Source organism: Dipodomys spectabilis, unplaced genomic scaffold, assembly GCF_019054845.1.
Source record: "Dipodomys spectabilis isolate Male_0828 unplaced genomic scaffold, ASM1905484v1 ptg000091l, whole genome shotgun sequence".
Classification (NCBI taxonomy): domain Eukaryota; kingdom Metazoa; phylum Chordata; class Mammalia; order Rodentia; family Heteromyidae; genus Dipodomys; species Dipodomys spectabilis.
The window spans coordinates 1,087,250-1,107,111 of record NW_024870768.1 but is presented as its reverse complement, the minus strand read 5'-3'; the positions used below and the strand labels follow the sequence as shown (position 1 = coordinate 1,107,111).

The 19,862-nt window shown below is 42.1% G+C and overlaps 1 protein-coding gene across 1 annotated transcript in view; it reads left to right on the top strand.

The window, feature by feature from the left end:
• The first annotated feature begins 3,664 nt into the window (after positions 1–3,664).
• The window catches only part of Gnl3l (G protein nucleolar 3 like), a 50,982-nt gene continuing 34,784 nt past the window's right edge, over positions 3,665–19,862 (top strand). Inside the window, exons 1-2 of the mRNA XM_042684899.1 lie at positions 3,665–3,768; positions 6,495–6,564. Of these exons, the coding sequence (XP_042540833.1) occupies positions 6,546–6,564 (19 nt within the window). The 5' untranslated portion in view covers positions 3,665–3,768; positions 6,495–6,545. The remainder of the gene's footprint in view (positions 3,769–6,494; positions 6,565–19,862) is intronic.

Sequence of the window (19,862 nt, the reverse complement as noted above, 5' to 3'; positions counted from 1 at the left end):
CTCAAATTATTAGAGCACTAGCTGTGCGGACAAACCTTCAGGGTTTGTCCTTGGGCTGGGATGGAGCTTAATGGCAATGTGTTTGCCTAGCTAGTGCAACATTCTGGGCTCAATCCCCAGTATCAAAAAAGAAAAGACAATAAAAAGGGCATCCTTACATATTACCACTTATAAGAGTGGATTCTACATGGATAAAAATCTAAATTTGAAATTTAAAACTATGAAGTTAACAAAGAGAATCAGGTGAGATATGTGAAGAGAGGAATAGTGGGGGAATACAATCGTAATATTCAATATACATATGTGAAGCCCTGAGTTCAAGCCCTAGGACTAGCACACACACACTCTCACACACTCACACACAAACAAACAAGCAGGATGCAGAAGCAAAAAAAAAAAAAAAAAAGAAGCAACAAAAGCCACTTAATTTATATTCATAAAATATAAGAAAAACAGAAAATGAAATTTATTCAGTCTTATTTTTTCCATCAATAGTTCTCAAAATGTGGTATCTGGAATGGTATTAGTAACAGCTTCATCATTATCATTATTGTCATTGTCACCTGAGAACTTGCTGGAAATAAAAATTCCTGGGTCCTTGACCAGAGTTACCAAATCAAAACTCTGGGCAAGGAGCCCAGTATTTGCTATTTTAATAAGCTCTCCTAGTCATTTTGATCTTTGCCAAAGCTAGAAAACCAATAATCTGGATTTAACTATTACTAACATTTTTGTAAATCCTTGATTTTTAAAAAAATTATGAAATATTTAAGGCTCATAAATATAGAAAAGAATACAACCAACACTCATGGACCATCCATGTATCCTGCTAAGAAAATAAAATATTATACAAATACTTAAATTCCTTTTATCTTCCTTTATTTTCCCTCTATTTGATATCTCTCTTTTGTTGGTCCTGGAGTTAGAATTCAGGGGCTGGATGCTGTCTCCAAGCTTCTTTTGCTCATGGCTAGTGCTCTAACACTTGAGCCACAGCATCATTTCTGGTTTTCTGGTGGTTAATTGGAGATAAGAGTCTCATGGACTTTTCTGCCTGGGCTTTGAACACAGATCCTCAGATTTCAGCCTCCTGAGAAGCTAGATGTTAGCCCAATGAGTTCCCTTCCCATAGCTTACTATGCTCCTTCCACTGTCCAAAGTTTAACATCTCCTTTCTTAGGCAACACTGGGCCCATTTAGTAAAGGCAGTAAATAATCAGCCTCCAACCCCCTTTACCTTGGGATGGCACTTCTCTGGGGCAACTACCACTATATAAGGCAACAAGAGCCCCTTAGGGTGACCTTCAGGTCTGGGCAGCTGCAGGGACCCTTATCTACTACTTGGGCAGTAGCCATAAATCCTAATCCATCATGATGAAGTCCCTGGCCCTCATGTCCACATCAAGGTCTCCACCTTCTAGCCTCTTCTAGGCTCTCCTAGCCTCAGTAGGTTATATAGATCACCTCAGACAATAGAGGGCACTTCTTCTCACTTCTCCCTTGTAAGAAGGGGTCTTGCAGGCCCCTTTCCTGGCAATAAACCTTTCTTTGTACCTGGATGTCTGCGTGGTTTTCTGGCAAAGTCTAAAATACTCCAATACTAGGATTATAGGCATGAGCCACCAGCACCTAGGTGGACTTGTATTTTATCACCGTGTTTGTGAAATTTATTTGGGTTCATGCATGTAAACTAATTCACTCTTCTTCAATGTTGTATTCCATTTCATGGCTATCATTTTTATTCACTCTCCATTGGTAGACATTCAGATTTTTCAACTTTTTCTCTATTAAAATAGTTCTCAATTAACCTACAAAAAACTGGAGTGGAGATGTGGCTTAAGTGGTAGACCCTCAGTCTTGAATGGAAAAAAGGTAAGGAAGAGAACACTGACTCTAGCCTGGTGCTGGTGGTGCATGCCTGTAATCCTCACTACTCTGGCTGAGATCTGGGGATCAGGGTTCAAAGCTGGCCAATAGAAAAAAATCCTTGAAAGTCTTATCACCAATTAACCTCCAAAAAGTCATAAATGTAGCTGTGGCTCAAAGAGGAAGGGTGCTATTTTTTTTTTGGTCGGTCGTGGGCCTGAACTCTGGGCCTGGGCACTGTCCCTCAGCTCTTCAGCTCGAGGCTAGCGTTCTACCACTTGAGCCACAGCACCAATTCTGGCTTTTTCTGCTTATGTGGTGCTGAGGAATCAAACTCAGGGCCTTATGCATGCAAGGCAAGCACTCTACCACTGAGCCACCTTCCCACACCTCAAAGGTATTTTTACACCACATTTTATATTAGCTTTTGAATTTTACCTTTCACATTCACAGTCCCTCTTCTCATGTAGAATAAATACTGATCCAGTCTTACTTTCCTCTTTTACCACTTCTTGGGATTTCTTCATTTCCTATTGATTTGTGGTACAGGCCTGAAACTCACCCATTTTTAACAAATTTGCTTGAGGCCAGCCTCGTATGAGTCTTATGCTGTGTGTGGTTTTGAGTTCAAGGACGTGCTGCCCCTGCTCTCAGGAGTCCTCACCTGTGGAAATACAGCAACATAAATAAACACAGTTAAGAGTGGTTAAGTTCTAGTCATCTGTAGGAGAAAAGATGATCTGGCTTTCTTATGGGATGGAGTCGGGGAAGAAGGTCTTATTGAGATACAAAGAATTTGCAAATGCAGGGGGAAAGGTGAAGGTGGCCTGGGTTAGTCTGGGGTTCAGAGGAATTTCGTAGGTCTCACTAGGGTGAAACATTCAAAGTGCCCTACGGATATAGGGGGTAGAGAGTCCAGTGTGAACGAAAGGCAGCAGGGGAGAGGGAATGCACAGTGCTGGGAGACCAAACCCCCAGGTTTTAGCCCCACCTACTTTGTGCCCCACCCTAAGGTTTTTGCCGGCAGAAAAGGTGTTGGAATTAATGATTGAGAACATTATTTTTCAGACTAATGTTTAGTTTTTAGAGATACGTCTCACTCTCCAGACACATCAGGGACTCCTTGAGATGGTGTCTAAAGAAACCCTACTTGCTTCCATTTCAGAGATATACATGTATTCCCTTTTGTAGACCCGACTCCTGGAATTTGGGGAGGAGGAGGTGGAGGCAGGAAAAACGGGTGGGGGTGGCTGCCTGTTATGCAGCTTTCTGCTCTAGATGGGCTTGGCCAAGGATCTGAGCTACTGGAACCTAGTGTTTAGAGGACAGCTCTCAAGCCTGGGTGAACCGACGAGTCGGGAAGGTCATTGGGAGCCCCTAACCATTCAGGTGGGAAAAACTCGGCCAGACATGTGACCCAGGCAGCCATTTTCTCACACCCTGTCACGTCGCCATCTTCCAGGCAGATAAAGACACCAAACCCCATCTTCGTCTGCTGCAGACACAGTGATCGCTTGGCCATTAAGATTTGGGAGCAAGCATACTTAGTGCCAGACACAGGCCTACAGAGAAAATTGCATCCTACGAGTAGGTTATTTGGCCACACAAGTACATATACGCCTTCCCCTCACCATTTCCCCACCTTCCTTCTTCCCACCTCCGGTTTTTCTTTAACTCTTCCCGCAGCCAGAAGGCGGGGCGGGCGTGGGAGCTAGGAAGGGATCGGCAGGCGAGAGCTGTCAATCCGAATTCCCGCCCCTGCGCAGGACGCACAGTGGGCGGAGCCTTACGCCGCAAGACTGGGATCCGGAAGTCGGAGTCTAGCGGCGTGAGCGCACCTCCTCCTCTTCAGTCAGCGTCGGTGAGCTATCCTGTCCTCTCAGATCCACGCCGGAAGTGTAGGTAAGAGACCACTCGGCTCTTTTGTCCTAATGAGCGCTCACTCAGCTAGCAGCACAATAAGAATCGTCGTTTTGAAACGGTCCAGAGATGCCCCCTCCAGCCTGAAATACAGAGGTAGACAGCTGGTTCCCTTCCCGGGTACCAGGGCCCAGAAGAGAGGTAGAAATGGCACCACACGCGGAGATGCGCCGAACTACATTCGCGCGGGGTGGGGGCGCGTGGACTCATAGCCTACCTAGAAAGTTCTATGTCCCGGACATACTGTAGAGAGACACAGACCACACTTGTATAGAAAAGAAAGGGTTGATTGCCTTCCACCTCGCAGAACGGAGAGGATCCATTTCGCGTTACTCCTTCCGGTGTGACAGGTATCAGTCTATTCGTTGAAGATGTGGCAACATCGTTCCACACTACTTAGCTGCGTAAACCTGTCCTGGTTTAAGACACATTGATCCACATCGAGGTAGCTCCTTCCTAAGGATGGGTTTTGTTATTAACGCCCCCCTCCCTCCAAAAATATGTAGGAGCTCAGAAACATACCTAAAGGAAGTAAAGCTCCTCTGATGTAGAGGGAGGGCTAGAGCTCTCTCCAAGTCTTCCCCACTCCTGCCTAATATTTAATTGAAGGAAACCTTCAAATCAGTTCTCCCCCAATTAATTAAAACCAAAGACTTCAGCTTACTGAGAACCACTCAGATTTGCCGCCTCCTTGGCTAGAGTGAAGTCCCTATTGTGGAAAATTAGATCCAACTCTGACCCCTTTAGGAAGGGCTATTTTACTGGATTTGAAAAGGCCCACAGAACAAATAACAACAGATCTTAGTCTCTGAAGAGACAGTCAGATTTGCCCCTCAAGAAGACCTCCGGGTAGAGTGACTAAGATTTATTCTTTAGAAGCAGACAGATTATACCCTCCGAAGACTTAACACCCTATTAGCCATGGGAGAGCCCTCACTGTGGCAGAGACTCAACTCTGTAAATGAGAAGCAGTAGAATCACTGATTACAATATTGTAAAGTGTTCCTTCCTTATCCAAGGTACAGACACTCAGATTTGTTTCTCCTAACCCAGGATAAAATGACAGACTCCTCTCCTGCCATGTAGGAGCTGATCATTTAAATTTATAACTGCATTGCCTTTGTCCTCATGCCATACCCCTGTAAAGAACCAGAGGCACTATTCCTTGTAATGAATGTTAGTGTGCTACTCACTTCACCCACATAAAAGATTTTGCCAGGTGTGGTAGTGCACAGCATGAATCCCAGCATTTGTGAGGCTGAGGCAGAAGAATCTCAAGTTCGAGGCCAACTTGGGCTACATAACAACTTCCAGGCTATTTAGTGAGACACTGACTCAGAAAAGAACAAAGAAAAAAGATACACATATCATCCCAGTCCACCATGCACAGAAAGATTCAGAACAGTCTCCTTCTTTCCTCAAGCAAGGTATAGATTCTACTCATTTAAAGCTGTGCAGTTTCTCTACTAGTATGACACAAATGTCACCTCATCACTTGAACAGGCAGAACAGTACCATCCTACAGCTCTCTGTGGCGTAGAAACATAGGATCCCTTCTCTTCTCCTTTCCCTCCCAACAATTGAGATGTGTGGACCTGTGCTTCTCTCCCACACATCAGAGAGGTACAGTTACTGTGCTCTTTTTCTCAGTTCTCCGTATCTCAGAACAGAGAGGGACAGATGTCAAATCCCACCCAGTTGCCAATCTCAAAAGATTTTGTATTGACCTCAATCCACATAGCCATGCAGGTAAAAGACCTTGTTCTAAGGCCTCTTCAGTTAGATTTATGGGATATTAGTACCTCTTCCCAGGGTGGATACAATACACAACTCCTTTCTTGGGAAAAGAGACACTATTATCACGCCACCCTATGAAGAGTCTCCTCTCAGTGGGGAGGGATTTACTACTGATTCCTTATTATTTTTTGTTGGTCCTGGAGCTTGTACTCAAGTCCTGGTGCTGTCCCTGTGCTTTTGTGCTCATGGGTAGTGCTCTAAAGCTTTGAGCTACAACTCCACTTTTGGTGATTAAATGGAGGTAAGAGTCTCACAGATTTTCCTGCTTGGGCTAGCTTTGAACCACAATCTGAGTCTCCTGAGTAGCTAGGATTACAGTTGTAAGTAACCAGCTCCCAGCTCCCAATTACTTATTTAAGGTATAACATTGTATGGTAGAGGAATAAGGATCAAGCACCCCATTCAGTGCATTGAACCACATACTACCCAGGAATACTTCAGAGGCACCTTCTCTTTGGGTGACATGACATTGCCTTTCTTCTATATATCAACTCTATCAGGCCCTAGCTCCTGTGTACCCTTCTCCACTTTAGCTAATTTTTAGGGCTTCCTCATCATGTTCTTTGACATTTTATTTTGCCTTTAGGAGGTTTATTTATTTGTTGATTGATTTGTGTTGGTCCTGGGCTTGAAATTAGAGCCTGGGCACTGTCTTTGGGGTTTTTTGGCTCAAGGCTAGTGTTCTACCATTCAAGCTACAGCTCCACTTCTAACTTTTTTTTGATGGTTAGAGATAAGACTCTCATGGACTCTTTACTGTCTGGGTTGACTTCTAACTGTGATCCTCAGATCTCAGCCTCCTAAGTAGCTAGGATTGGAAGTGTGAGCGTCTGGTGCCTGGCTTTTAGGGAGTTTAAAAGGCCTTGGGGTTCCTGAGTTTGTCTTCAAATTTCTTGCTTCTATTCCCACAGGAAGAAAGTAGCATATTTGAGTATACCTGTTTTCAAGCTGATCTGATCATCATGGTGAAGCTCAGACACAGTGAGTTGCTTTTTCCACCCCTTCCTGATCCTCTACTTTTAATGAATATTTATAGTATAGTATTTCACAAGAACTTTTTTTTTTTAACTTTTTGAGATAGAGTCCCACTATTCGCCTAGGCTGCCCTTGTATTGTGATTCTTCTGTTACAGCCTCCCAAGTTCTGGGATTATAGGCATGTACCATCCATCCTACTTGGCTCACAATAATGTTTAAAAATTGCTCAATATGTCAGGCTCATGCCTGTAATCCTCACTACTAAGGAGGCAGAGATCTGAGGATCAAAGGCAGCCTGGGCAGGAAAGTCCATGAGACTCTTATCTCCAATAAACAACCAGAAAATCAGGAGTGGCACTGTGGCTCAAGGGGTAGAGTGCTAGCATTGAACTGATATGCTGAGGAACAGGCCCAGAGTTCAAGCCCCATGAAAAATTGCTCAATTTATTCTAGAGCTCAGTCTGGTCTTTTACGTTGCTGTCCTCATAACTTCCTTGAAAGTTAATGTTTTCCTTATTGATACTTCCATTTTACAGAGGAGAATTTGAGGCTCAGCAAGACCAAATGATTTGATTTGAGGTAAATAGCAGTAAATACTAGGTACTAAGGTAGCATAACTTTTTTTTTCTTTTTTCTTTCTTGAACTCAGGTCCTGGGCACTGTCCCTAGTACTTTACCACTTGAAGCACAGCTCCACTTCTGACTTTTTTGCTGATTAACTAGAGATAAGAGATAAGTCTCACAGACTTTCCTGTGTGAGCTGGCACCAATCCTGGGCTGGCTTCAAACCCTGATCCTTAGGTGTTAGTCTCTTAAGTAACTAGGATTACAGATGTTAGACACTGGCACCCAGCTTCTTTGGCTTTCTTTGCTTAGGGCTCATATTCTCCCACTTGGGCCATCCCTACACTTTCAGCTTTTTGGTGGTTTATTGAAGACAAGAATCTTATGAAATTTCCTGCATGGGTTGGCCTTGAACCTTGATCCTTAGATCTCAGCCTCCTAAGTAGCCAGTTATACCGTTTTCCTTTATTGTTGGTACCATACCTTGTACTAGTTAAACTCTAAGCTGCACTAGGTTTGAATTTCATCTCTCCCACTTATAGCTGTGTGTCTGTGGACACACAACTACATTTTCCTTGCCTATAAACAAAGACAAAGGCCAGGCACTGGTGGCTCATGCCTGTAATCCTAGCAACTGTTCAAAGCCAGCCCGGGCAGCAAAGTCGGAGACACTCTTATCTCCAATAAACCACTCAGAGAAGAAGAAGTGGTGCTATGGCTCAAGTGGTAGAGTACTAACCTTGAGCTGATGAGCTGAGGGACAGCGCCCAGGCCCAGAGTTCAAGCCCCACGACTGACAAAAACAAAAAACAAAAAAAGACAATTATAGTATCTACATAGTAGTATTAAAAGTATTTATTAACTTTTATTAAGTAGTTATACAAAGGGGTTTCAATTCAAGAAGTCAGGTTATGAGTGCAATGCATCTTGATCAGTGTCACCCCTTCCATTGTTCTCCCCCATTTTAGCCCATCCCATCCTTACCCTTGTTACATAATTCAGTATTACATAATATATTGAATAAAATGACTGTATTTGCTCATTCTTCCTCCCTCCATTCATGTGCCACCTTGTATTGTTCCCCTACCCCGAACATATTTCAGTTTCCTGGTATTCATTTTTTTGTGCTGGTCCTGAGGCTTGAATTCAGAGCCTGGGTGTTGTCCTTGAGTTTTTTTGCTGAAGGTTAGCCCTCTATGAGTTTGAGTCATAGCTCCACTTTAGGCTTTATGGTGGTTTATTGGAGATAAAATTCTCATAGACGGGCTGGGAAGGTGGCTCAGTGGTAGAGCGCTTGCCTTGCATGCATGAGGCCCTGGGTTCGATTCCTCAGCATCACATAAGCAAAAAGAAAAAAGCTGGAAGTGGTGCTGTGGCTCAAGTGGTAAAGCACTAGCCTTGAGCTGAAGAGCTGAGGGACAGCACCCAGGCCCAGAGTTCAGGCCCCTCGACCAGACCCAAAGAATAAATAAATAAATAAAATTCTCATAGACTTTTTCTGCCATGGCTGGCTTTGAACCTTGATCCTTAGCTCTCAGTCTCCTCAGTAACTAGAATTATACACGTGAATTGTTCAAAGGAGTTACACTATTGGACTCCTCTCTTATATAATAGTCAATTTGTGTGTTATGCATATGCCCCTGTATATGTTATCATATTATGTTTGTATTTTATTTATTTTTGTTATTCATAGGGCTTGAATTTGGAGCCTGGGTGTTGTCCCTGAGCTCTTGTCCAAGGCTAGTGCTCTACCACTGAGCCACAGCCCCACTTTGCATTTTCTGGTGGTTAACTGGAGATGAGTTTCATGGACTTTCCTCCCTAGGCTGGCTTTGAACTGCAATCCACACATCTAAGCTTCTTGAATAGCTTGGCTTATAGTGAGCCACCAGTGCCCAGCTATATTTGTATTGTAGATCTGAATTTCATATATGAGGGAAAACCATATACCATTTGTCACTTGAGCCTGACTTACTTTGTTCTAGGTCCTTCCATTCCTCTGCAAATGATGTAATATTCTGATAGATGAATAAAATTCCATTATGTATTTATACCACATTTTCTTAATCCACTCATCCTTTGTAGGGCATCTGGGCTGTTTGTATAACTTGGCTGTTGTGAATGTTGTAGCAATATCTATGGATGTGCAAGTGGCTTTACCTTATCCTGACGTGTTATGATCTAGGTAGATGCCCAACATTGGTATGGCTGGATCATAGGGTAGTTCTATGTATAGTTTTGAGGAATCTTCAAACCTCCATCCAGAGTAGTTACACTATTTTACTTTCCCACTAACAGTGGAATACAGTTCCTTTTCCCCCAAGTCATGACTGGCATTGTTAGTGTTTAAATTCTGGGTGCTGGCCAGTCTTACTGGGGTTAGATAGAATCTTGGTGGTGTTTTGATTTATATTTCATTTATAATGGTTAATTGGATATATGAGTCTCATAGACTTTCCTGCCACAGCTAGCTTTGAATCTCAACCTTGTATCTCAGCCTCTGAGTAGCCACAACATTTTCTTTATCTGTTTAGGTTGTTACCAGCTGTGCTCTGGAGTCACACTAGGTTTGAATCTCAATATGTTGAACATTTCCTCATTTTTTTTTTTTTGGCTATTCTTAATTCTTCTGAGAAATTTGTATTTCTCTCCTTGCCTATTTATTGTTACTTACTTGGGGGGATTTAGTTTCTTTTCCTTCTTTTTGTTGTGTGCTGGTCCTGGGGCTTTAAATCAAGGCCTGGGTGCTGGCTCTGAACTTCTTTTTGCAAAAGGCTAGAGCTCTACCACTTGTACCACAGCTCCACTTCTGGCTTTTTTGGGGGTGGGATAGTTTATTGGAGATAATAGTCTCATGAACTTTCTTTCCCAGGCTGGCTTGAACCCAATTCTCAGATCTCAGCCTCCTGAATAGGGATTTAGTTTCTTGAGTTCCTTGTACATTCTGTATTTTTAAAAATACTTATGATTTTGACTAACCAGAATTAAAGATTTAGTTTTTTTGTTTTATCTTCTCCAATTGTTTTTTTTTGTAACATGCATATTTTGCCTTTAGCAAAAAAAGCCAAAGGAAATTGTGAGGCTCTGAGTTCAAGCTCCACTACTGGAAAATAAACAGACAATAAAAAGTGTGGTCTTTGTAGACTATATGAGACTTATCATCTCAGCGGCCCTGTATTCCTTGTGAATGGTTTCCCTGCCTCTAGGGTTTGGTGAAGAAAATAATCAATACAATTGCCTTATATAATTATTCAAATCAAGAAACAAAACTATATTAATACCAAAAAGCAAATAATCATTTTCCAAATAACATAAGAAAAAATTAATACTTTATTTAGTCTAGTACCAGATGATAAAAATAGTGATAATGGTAGGAAAAACAATAATTCACTGTCTCAATTAAGTAGCTATATTCATAGCAGTTTAAAAAATGAGGAAGTTGTATATGGAAAGGTGATTTGGAAAAATTGTATTGTATGGAAAGATCATTAGATGGAAAGGTTTCCAGGATTTCTTAAGTGCAAAAACAAGTTACCAACAGGACTGCACTGTATTACCTTTTATGGGAGAGAATGAGAGGGAAGAATAAGAATATAAATTTGTGTTTGATAACGAAAAGAACATGGATTCTCATGGCCTTAAGGGACTATAGTGTACTAACATAGGAGGGGAGACTTTTCAAAATACAGTTTTCTTTTTTTTCTTTTCATTTTTTTTTTGGGGGGGGGGGGTCCGGTCGTGGGGCCTGAACTCTGGGCCTGAGCTCTGTCCCTCAGTTCTTCAGCTCAAAGCTAGCACTCTACCACTTGAGCCACAGCACTACTTCCGGTTTTTTTCTTTTTGCTTATGTGGTGCTGAGGAATCGAACCCAGGGCCTCAGGCATGCAAGGCAAGCGCTCTACCACTGAGCCACCTTCCCAGCCCCAGTTTTATTTTTTATAGTGCTGGGGTCTGAAGCCAGCATCTTGTTCTGGGCAGGCACTGTGCTGCTAAGCTGTATCCTTAACCTCAAAATATACTTTTGATTTTGGAGCCATGTGACTCTCAATAGTTAAAAATTAAAAAAAAATAAAAAGGACTAAGTGGGTGGCTCAGCAGTAGGCCACTTGCCTAGCATGTGCAAAGTCCTGGGTTTGATCCCTAACTCTGCAAAATAAGAATATAACAAACAAAAGTACTAACCTCCTCCATAATACTATATACTTACGTTAGAAGAGAAAAATGGTGAAAACACTTTTCACATGTACACAAAACCAAGACCTACTCTGGTAAATTGCAACAGAAATAATGATTATACCGCCTGTGATGATTTTGGGGAATGATAGGTGTAGCTGTGAGATGGTAACTGTCCCCTGAGCTCAGGACATCCTTTTTTTGGTGCCAGTACAGGGGCCTGAACCCAGGGCCTGGTTGCTATCCCTTAGCCTTTTTGCTGGAGGCTGGCACTCTGCCACTTGAGCCATAACTTCCAGCTTTTTGTTGCTGAATTGGAGATAAGAGTCTCAACAACTTTACTGCCAAGGTTGGCTTTGAACTTCTACTCAGATCTCAGACTCCTGAGTAGTTTAGGATTATGCATATGAGCCACCAGTGCCCAAACTGGAAGTTCATTAATTTAATAATAATAATGATTAAATCTGGTAACTTTGCAAAGAATGTTCAAATACATTTTTGCATGTGTATGGTGCTGGGGATTGAACCTAGGGCCTTGTGTACTAAGCATATGCTCTACCACTGAGCTATACTTCCAGTGATCCCAATACAACTTTATAATTGTTGAGCATTATTGAATGATTATTAAAAAAGGAGATGTTTTATCACTTTAAAAGCTTAAAACCACCAGGCATGGTGACACACACTTCTAATCCCAGCACTGTGGAGGCTGAGGCTGGAGGATTGTGTGTTTGAGGCCATTTTGGGCTAAGTAGTAGGATGTCTCAGAAGAAAAATATTACAAGTGTCCTTGTTAGTATGGGTTATAATTCCTGGAAGCAGCCTGCTTTGCTTATCTGCTGGAGAGGAATTGAGGCTTTGTGTAAGAGTGCAGTGTAAATGACTATAAATGAGGAATGAATGAATTAATAGAGAGATCTGCCTTTGAGTATTGATGTGAGTTAATAAAGTTAGATGATGATGGATGTAGACAATGAGATACAGGAGATTTATTTATTTTATTTTTTGCTGGGCTTAGGGTTTCAACTCAGGGCCTGGGCTCTGTCCCTGGGCCTCTCTCTGCTCAAGGTGAGTGCTGTACCACTTGAGCCACAGCACCACTCCTGGCTTTTTCTGTTTATGTGGTACTGAGGAATTGAACCCAGGGCTTCATGAGTGCTAGGCAAGCACTCTACCACTAAGCCACATTCCTAGTCCCAGGAGATTTATTTATTTCCTTATTGCTGGTACTGAGGCTTGAACTCGGGAAATTTAAAAGTATTCTTGACATTAGAGGTGTAGTTCAGGTGGTTGAGGGCCAGTCAGTGAGTGAAAGTGTCAGATACTACATCTAGGTGTGTGTTTGGCTGGGGGGGGGTGCGATTCTTGAGCCTGATGTTGATGGATCAAATTTATAATCCTAGCTACTCAGAGGTTGAGATCTGAGGATTGAAGTTCAAAGCCAGTCCTAAGTTCAAGTGTTGTAGCAGTACACACACACAAATCTCTGTGCCAGTTGTACAATGGTAGGTATTTGCTCTTTCAAGCTTTTGGAAATCTAATGAGCTGAAGCTCCAGTGCTATGGAGCAGTGCCTGACTCCTCCCTGCCCTCTTCTACTCCTTTCTTTCCCCTTCCTTCTCTCCTCTGAAACAGATGCTTTTCCCTTTACCCCTTTGAGTGATGTATTTTCTTTCATTGTGTGCCTGTGCCCCGCGCAGGGGCTCAGTTTTCCAGGGAAGTTCAGCAGATGGAAATAAAATGGCCAGACCTCTTTTTTCCTCCAATTTTTACATTTTTTTTTGTTGAAACATGAGCATTTTGGAAAAGAAAGTTGGGTTTGTTGGTTTTTATTTTAATTAATTAATTATTTTTTTTATTTTTCTTTTTTTGGGGGTCCAGTTGTGGGCCTGAACTCTGGGCCTGAGCTCTGTCCTTCAGCTCTTCACCTCAAGGCTAGCGCTGTACCAATTGAGCCACAGTGCCACTTCTGGCTTTTTTTCCTTGCTTATGTGGTGCTGAGGAATCGAACCCAGGGCCTCATGTATGCAAGGTAAGCGCTCTACCACTGAGCCACCTTCCCAGCCCCTAATTAATTAATTTTTTTGATCAGTCTTGGGGCTTGAACTCAGGGCTTGGATGCCATCTTGACCTCTTTTACTCAAGGCTAGTGCTCTACCACTTTGAGCTGTACCTCCACTTCTGGTTTTTGAGTGGTTAATTGGAGATAAGAGTCTCACAGGGACTTTTCTGCCCCGGCTGGCTTTGGACCATGATCCTCAGATATCAGCCTCCTCAGTAGCTAGGATTACAGGCAAAGAGCCATCAGCGCCTGGCTTTATTTTCTTTTTTCTTTTTTTTTTTTATTGTGAAAATACCTTACAGAGGGGTTACAATTACATGGACAAGATAATGAGTGCATTTCTTTCTTTCTTTTTTTTTGAGGGGGGGGTCCGGTTGTGGGGCCTGAACTCTGGGCCTGGGTTCTGTCCCTCAGCTCTTCAGCTCAAGGCTAGTGCTCTACCACTTGAGTCACAGTGCCACTTCTGGCTTTTTTTCTTTTTGCTTATGTGGTGCTGAGGAATCAAACCCAGGGCCTCAGGCATGCAAGGCAAGCGCTCTACCACTGAGCCACCTTCCTGGCCCATGAGTGCATTTCTTATCAAGCATTGTTGCCTCCTCCTTTGTTTCCCCTTCCCATCCTTTCCAATTTCTGCCCCCCCCCCCTCATCCCCCCCCCCCCCGTGCCAAAGTTGTAAAGTTCAATTTCGACATAACAACTTGTACATCTCATAGGTGCAGTGGGTCCACCTGTATCCCTATTTAAACAATTTGTTTTTTTCCCTTCCCCTCACAAATTATACCAACATCAAATACAGTGAAAACGGGTTATACCGTGGGGGAGGGACATACGAAGCAACAAAGAAATATAAATATGTTAGACACAATAGCAAGAAAGAAAAAACATTTGAGTCCTTAACTTGGGGTTCATTTTGCTTAACATCAGCTTATCTGACCATTTCTGCTTGTCTCAGACATGTACTAGTTATTGCAAATAAGGGAAACCATGGGACCTATGTTTCTTTGGGCCTGGCTTACTTCACTTAATATAATTTTTTCCAAGTCTTTCCATTTCCTAACAAATGGGGCGATGTCATTCTTTCTGATGGAGGCATAGAATTTCATTGTGTATATATAGCACATTTTCTTGATCCATTCATCTACTGAGGGGCATCTGGGTTGCTTCCATATCTTAGCTATGGTAAATAAGGCTTCAATAAACATAGCTGTGCTTAGTAGCTTTAGTATGGTCTTGTTTGTGATCATTTGGGTAAATGCCCAAAAGTGGGATTGCTGGGTCATAGGGGAGCTCAGTAAATGGTGCTGGCAAAATTGATTAATCACTTATAGAAAACTAAAGCTAGATCCTTATATATCACCCTGCACCAGAATCAACTCCAAATGGATCAAAGACCTCGGAGTCAAAGCAGACACTCTGAAAACATTACAGGATGGAGTAGGAGAAACCGTAGGTCTCCTTGGCACAGGCCAAAATTTTCTTAAAAGAGACTCAGAAACACAACAAATCAAAGAAAGGTTGGACAAATGGGATTGCATGAAATTGCAGAGCTTCTGCATGGCAAAGGACATAGATAGCAAGATCAATAGAAAGCTCATGGATTGGGCGAAGATCTTCAGTAGTCATACAACAGACAAGGGTCTCATATCTAAAATATACCTGGAATTCAAAAAATTAAATCCCCCAACAACAAATTTTCAAGGAAACAACTGCCCGATAAATAAGTGGGCTAAAGACTTAAACTTCTCTGAAGAGGAAAGAAGGTTGGCTAATAGACACATGCAGAAATGCTCAACACCCCTAGCCATAAAAGATATGCAAATCAAAACAGCATTGAGATACCACCTCACCCCAGTTAAAATGGCTATAATCAAGAACTCTAATAACAACAGATGCTGGAGGGGATGTTGGTGGGAGTGTAAACTTGTTCAACCACTTTGGAAAGCAGTATGGAGGTTCCTCAAAAGACTTCACCGGCTTTATTATTTTTTTATTTTTTATTGTTTTGCTGGTTGTGGGGCCTGAACTCTGGGCCTGGGCGCTGTCCTTCAGCTCTTTAGCTCAAGGCTAGTGCTCTACCACTTGAGCCACAGTGCCACTTCTGGCTTTCTCTGCTTATGTGGTGCTGAGGAATCAAACCCAGGTCCTCATGCATGCAAGGCAAGCGCTCTACCACTGAGCCACCTTCCCAGCCCCTATTTTTTTTTAAACAGAGAAGTACACATATTCATTATGACACAATATGTTTGGTCATATTTCTACAAATTGTCTGGTTAAATTTCTATTTGTTGTTTGTTTCCTATTGCTTATTTTTGTTAAACTGATGAAGTTTTAAATTGTTTAAATAGGGATATAGGTTGACCCATTACGACCATGAGATGTACAAGACACTGTCGAAAAACAAACTTTACAATTTAGGCGGGAGTGGGGTGGGGGGTGGAGGGGGAAGGGGTAGGGCTGGGCAGGGACGGGAGTATAGTTGTGGAAATAGGAGGGAAGGGATGGTAGGGGAGAAACAAAGGAGGAGGCAACAATGCTTGATAAGAAATGTACTCATTACCTTGCTCATGTGATTGTCACCCCTCTGTACAGTATTTTCACAATAAAATCTTACTTAAAATTTTTTTAAAAAATCCTCTACCAGTATTTAAAATTACATTAGAAATTGCATTCTTTTTTTTTTTTTCTTTTGGTCATGGGTCTTGAACTCTGGGCCTGGGCACTTTCCCTGTGCTCTTCAGCTCAAGGCCAGTGTTCTACTGCTTGAGTTTTCTGAGTGGTTTGTTGGAGATAGTCTCAAGGACTTTCCTGCCCGGGCTGACTTTTAACTGTGATCCTCATATCTCAGCCTCCTGAGTAGCTAGGATGACAGGCGTGAGCCACCAGCACCCGCTAAGGATTGCATTCTTATTTGTGTCAAACATAATTAAATCTACATTTCTGTATTATGTTAAATAACAGCTATTTTGATCCTGCCTTTCCAGAGCGAAATCTTTAACATGCTTTCATGCTTTTGCTTTTCCAATGCCTGTCACTTCATTCTAGGAATTTGTTGAAATTGGTGCTTTGGTTTTCAGGTAGCCCCCTGCAATATGCTTTCTGGATTTTAAGAGTCCTTTCTGTTTTCCTCTTTCTTTTTCTTTGTGCTGAATTTAAAGTGCTTGAGCTCAAGACTCTATGTTCTTACTTGGCTCCCTCTTCTCCTAGCACTTTACTACTTGAGCCATACATCTACTTCTAGCTTTTTGGTGGTTAATTGGAGGTAAGGGTCTCACAGACTTTTTCTGCCCAGGCTGGCTTCGAATGTCTATCCTCAAATTTCAGCTTTCTGAGTAGCTAGGATTATAGGTGTGAGTCACTGGTGGTTTGGCCAGGAGTCTGTGTGTGTGTTTCTGTGTGTATGCTGGTCCTGGGGCTTGAACTCAGGGCCTGAGTACAGTCCCTGAGTTTTTTGCTCAAAGCTAATGTTCCATCACTTGAGCCATAGCACTACTTCTGACTATTTTTGGTGATAAAAGATTCACAGATGTTCCTCCTGGTGCTGGCTTTGAACCACAATCCTCAGATCTCATCATCCTGACTAGCTAGCTTTATAGGCTCAAGCCATCATACTCAGCTGAGTCCTTTTTAAATACATCTTATAGTTTTTAGCCATATCTCTGGTTTCCTTTCCTAGGCTTTATGATAAATTTAATACACTTTTTTGCATTTTTTATACTTATATTACTAATGAAGGGGAGAGGATTTCATTGTGAGATTCCTCACTTTTTCAATTTTTTGGGGGGGGGGTCCGGTCATGAGGCCTGAACTCTGGGCCTGAGCGCTGTCCCTCAACTCTTCAGCTCAAGGCTAGCGCTCTACCACTGAGCCACCTTCCCAGCCCCTCCTCACTTTTTTTATAACATATTTCAATCAGTCTAAATCTCTCCCCCATCTCCTTTTTCCTTCCTAAGACAATTTAAACAAGTTTCATTTTATTTGAATTCACGTAAGCAATAATCTACTTTGACCATATTCATCCTCATTCATCCTTAATACACTTATTGCCTATCACTGTTTCCTTTGCTTTGTTATCTTTGGTGGTGTGTGTGTGCTGGTACTGTGGCTTGAACTCAGGGCTCTTGCTCTCACTTGGCTTTTTTATTCAAGATGACATTCTACCGCTTGAGCCATACCACTTGAGCCATTTAATTATCATTATTATTTTTAGTGTTGGGGTTTGAAGCTGGGCCCTTTTGCATGTTAATCACATGCTCTACCACTGAGCAACATCCTTAGTCCTATTTTTTTCCTCTCTGTAGTATTACCAGAAAGGAGCAAAGGTGGTAATCTTTGTTATTGTTGTTTTTGGTTGGTCATGGAGTTTGAACTCTGGGTCTGGGTACAGTCCCTCAGCTCTTCAGATCAAGGTGAGTGCTCTACCACTTGAGCTACAGTATCACTTCCGGTTTTCTGATAATTAATTGGAGATAAGAGTGTCACGGACTTTGCTGACCCGGCTGGCTTTGAACGATCCTCAGATCTCAGTCTCCAGAATAGCTAGGATTACAGACGTGATCCACCAGCGCCCAGCTAAAGGTGGTAATCTTTGTACACTTGAAAATGTCTTTTATTTTCATGTAAGAGGGATCTATTGAGCTGGGCAGGAAAGTCTGTGAGACTTTTATCTCCAATAAACCACCAGAAAACCAGAAGTGGTACTGTGGCTCAAGTGGTAGAATACTAGCCTTGAGCTGAAGGGCTGAGTGACAGCGCCCAGGCCCAGAGTTCAAGCCTCACAACTGACAAAAAAAATGATCTATTGGTCAGTTAGGGAATTTGATGTGCAACATGTTCCTTTTCTTAGAAATTTTGTACAAGCTCAACATCCCTAACCCAATGCTCCAAAATTTGAAACTTAAAGTGTCAGCATGGTGCCACAAATGGAAAATTCCACACTTTGAACTTTGGTCTCATGCACAAAATTACTGAGAATATTATATAAAATTACCTTCAGGTTATGTACATAAGGCCTATGTGTGAAACATAAATTCATCTCTTCAAGGTATCTTATTCTGTATATATGACTATTCAAGAGTCTAAAAATATCCAAATCTGAACTTTTTTTTTTTAATGCTGATACTGGGGTTTGAAATCATGGCATGGTGCTCTTGCTTGATTTTTTTTTACTAAAGGTAGGTGCTCTATTACTTGTGATTAAGAGTCACAGATTTTTGTTCCCAGGCTGGCTTTGAACCATGATCCTCAGATCTAAGCCTCCTGATAGCTAGGACTACAGGTGCGAGCCACCAGCCCCTGGCTAAAATCAGACATATCTGATCCCAAGTATAAAGGGTAAGCGATTCAATTTGTAATGATTTTTCTTTTGTCTTAAGTATTCCAGGTTGTAGCTTTCAGAAGGCTGTTTGCTTTTCTTTTGTTGGAAAGTCTTGCCATGGAAGCTTATAATAAAATTTTTCTTTTTCGATGGAGTTCAGATCTCTAGAGAGGGTGTGAATTTGACTTTTTTTCTCCAAGGTTGCTTTGAACCTTAGTCCTTTCAACTAACCTTCCTGAATAGCTAGCATTACAGATGAGAGCCACTGGCATCCAGTCTTTCTCTCTTTCTGTCTCTCTCTGTCCTGGTCATTGAACCTCAGGCCTTTCACATACTAGTCACATGGCCTGCCACTGAGCATTGTCCCCAGACCAATGTTGTTAATCTTTGTCTTTCTTATCTGAAACCTCATATATGTCTTCATTAATATAAAGGACCTATCATTTAGCAAAATCACTGCTTCTCCATTTGTACCTTTTTATTTTACTGATATTGAGCCTTAAACTCAGGGCCTCATATTCTCTCTCTCTCTCTTTTTTTTTTTTTTTTGGAGGTCATGGGGCCTGTACTCTGGGCCTGGGCATTGTCCCTCAGCTCTTCAGCTCAAGGCTATTGCTCTACCACTTGAGCTACAGCGCCACTTCCTGTTTTCTGGTGGTTTATTGGAGATAAAAGTTTCACCAGCTTTCCTGTCCTTGCTGCGATCTTCAGATCTCAGCCTCCTAAATAGGATTACAGGCCTGAGCCACCTGTGCCTGGCCCTCAAATTCTCCTGATTGGCTTTTTCACTCAAGGTTGGTGCTTTACCACCTGGTCCACACCTCCACTACTAGCATTTTGATGATTAGATTGAGATAAGAGTTGAATGGGCTTTTCTGCCCTGGCTGGCTTTTGACTGGGATCCTTGGATCACCTCCCGAGAACCTAGGATTACAAGCATGAGCTACCAGTGTCTGACTCATTTGTACTTTTTTTTTCTTTTTTGCTAGCACTCTACGACTTGAGCCACAGCACCAATTCTTGTACCTTTAGTTCTTGTTGTTTAGATATAATTAACTTTTCCATGTTTAAATGTTATGTTTTCATTCATAATTGTATTTCTTTGGCTTTATTTATTGATTTTTTTTGGGTCCAGTTGTGGGGCCTGAACTCTGGGCCTGGGCGCTGTCCCTCAGCTCTTCAGCTGAAGG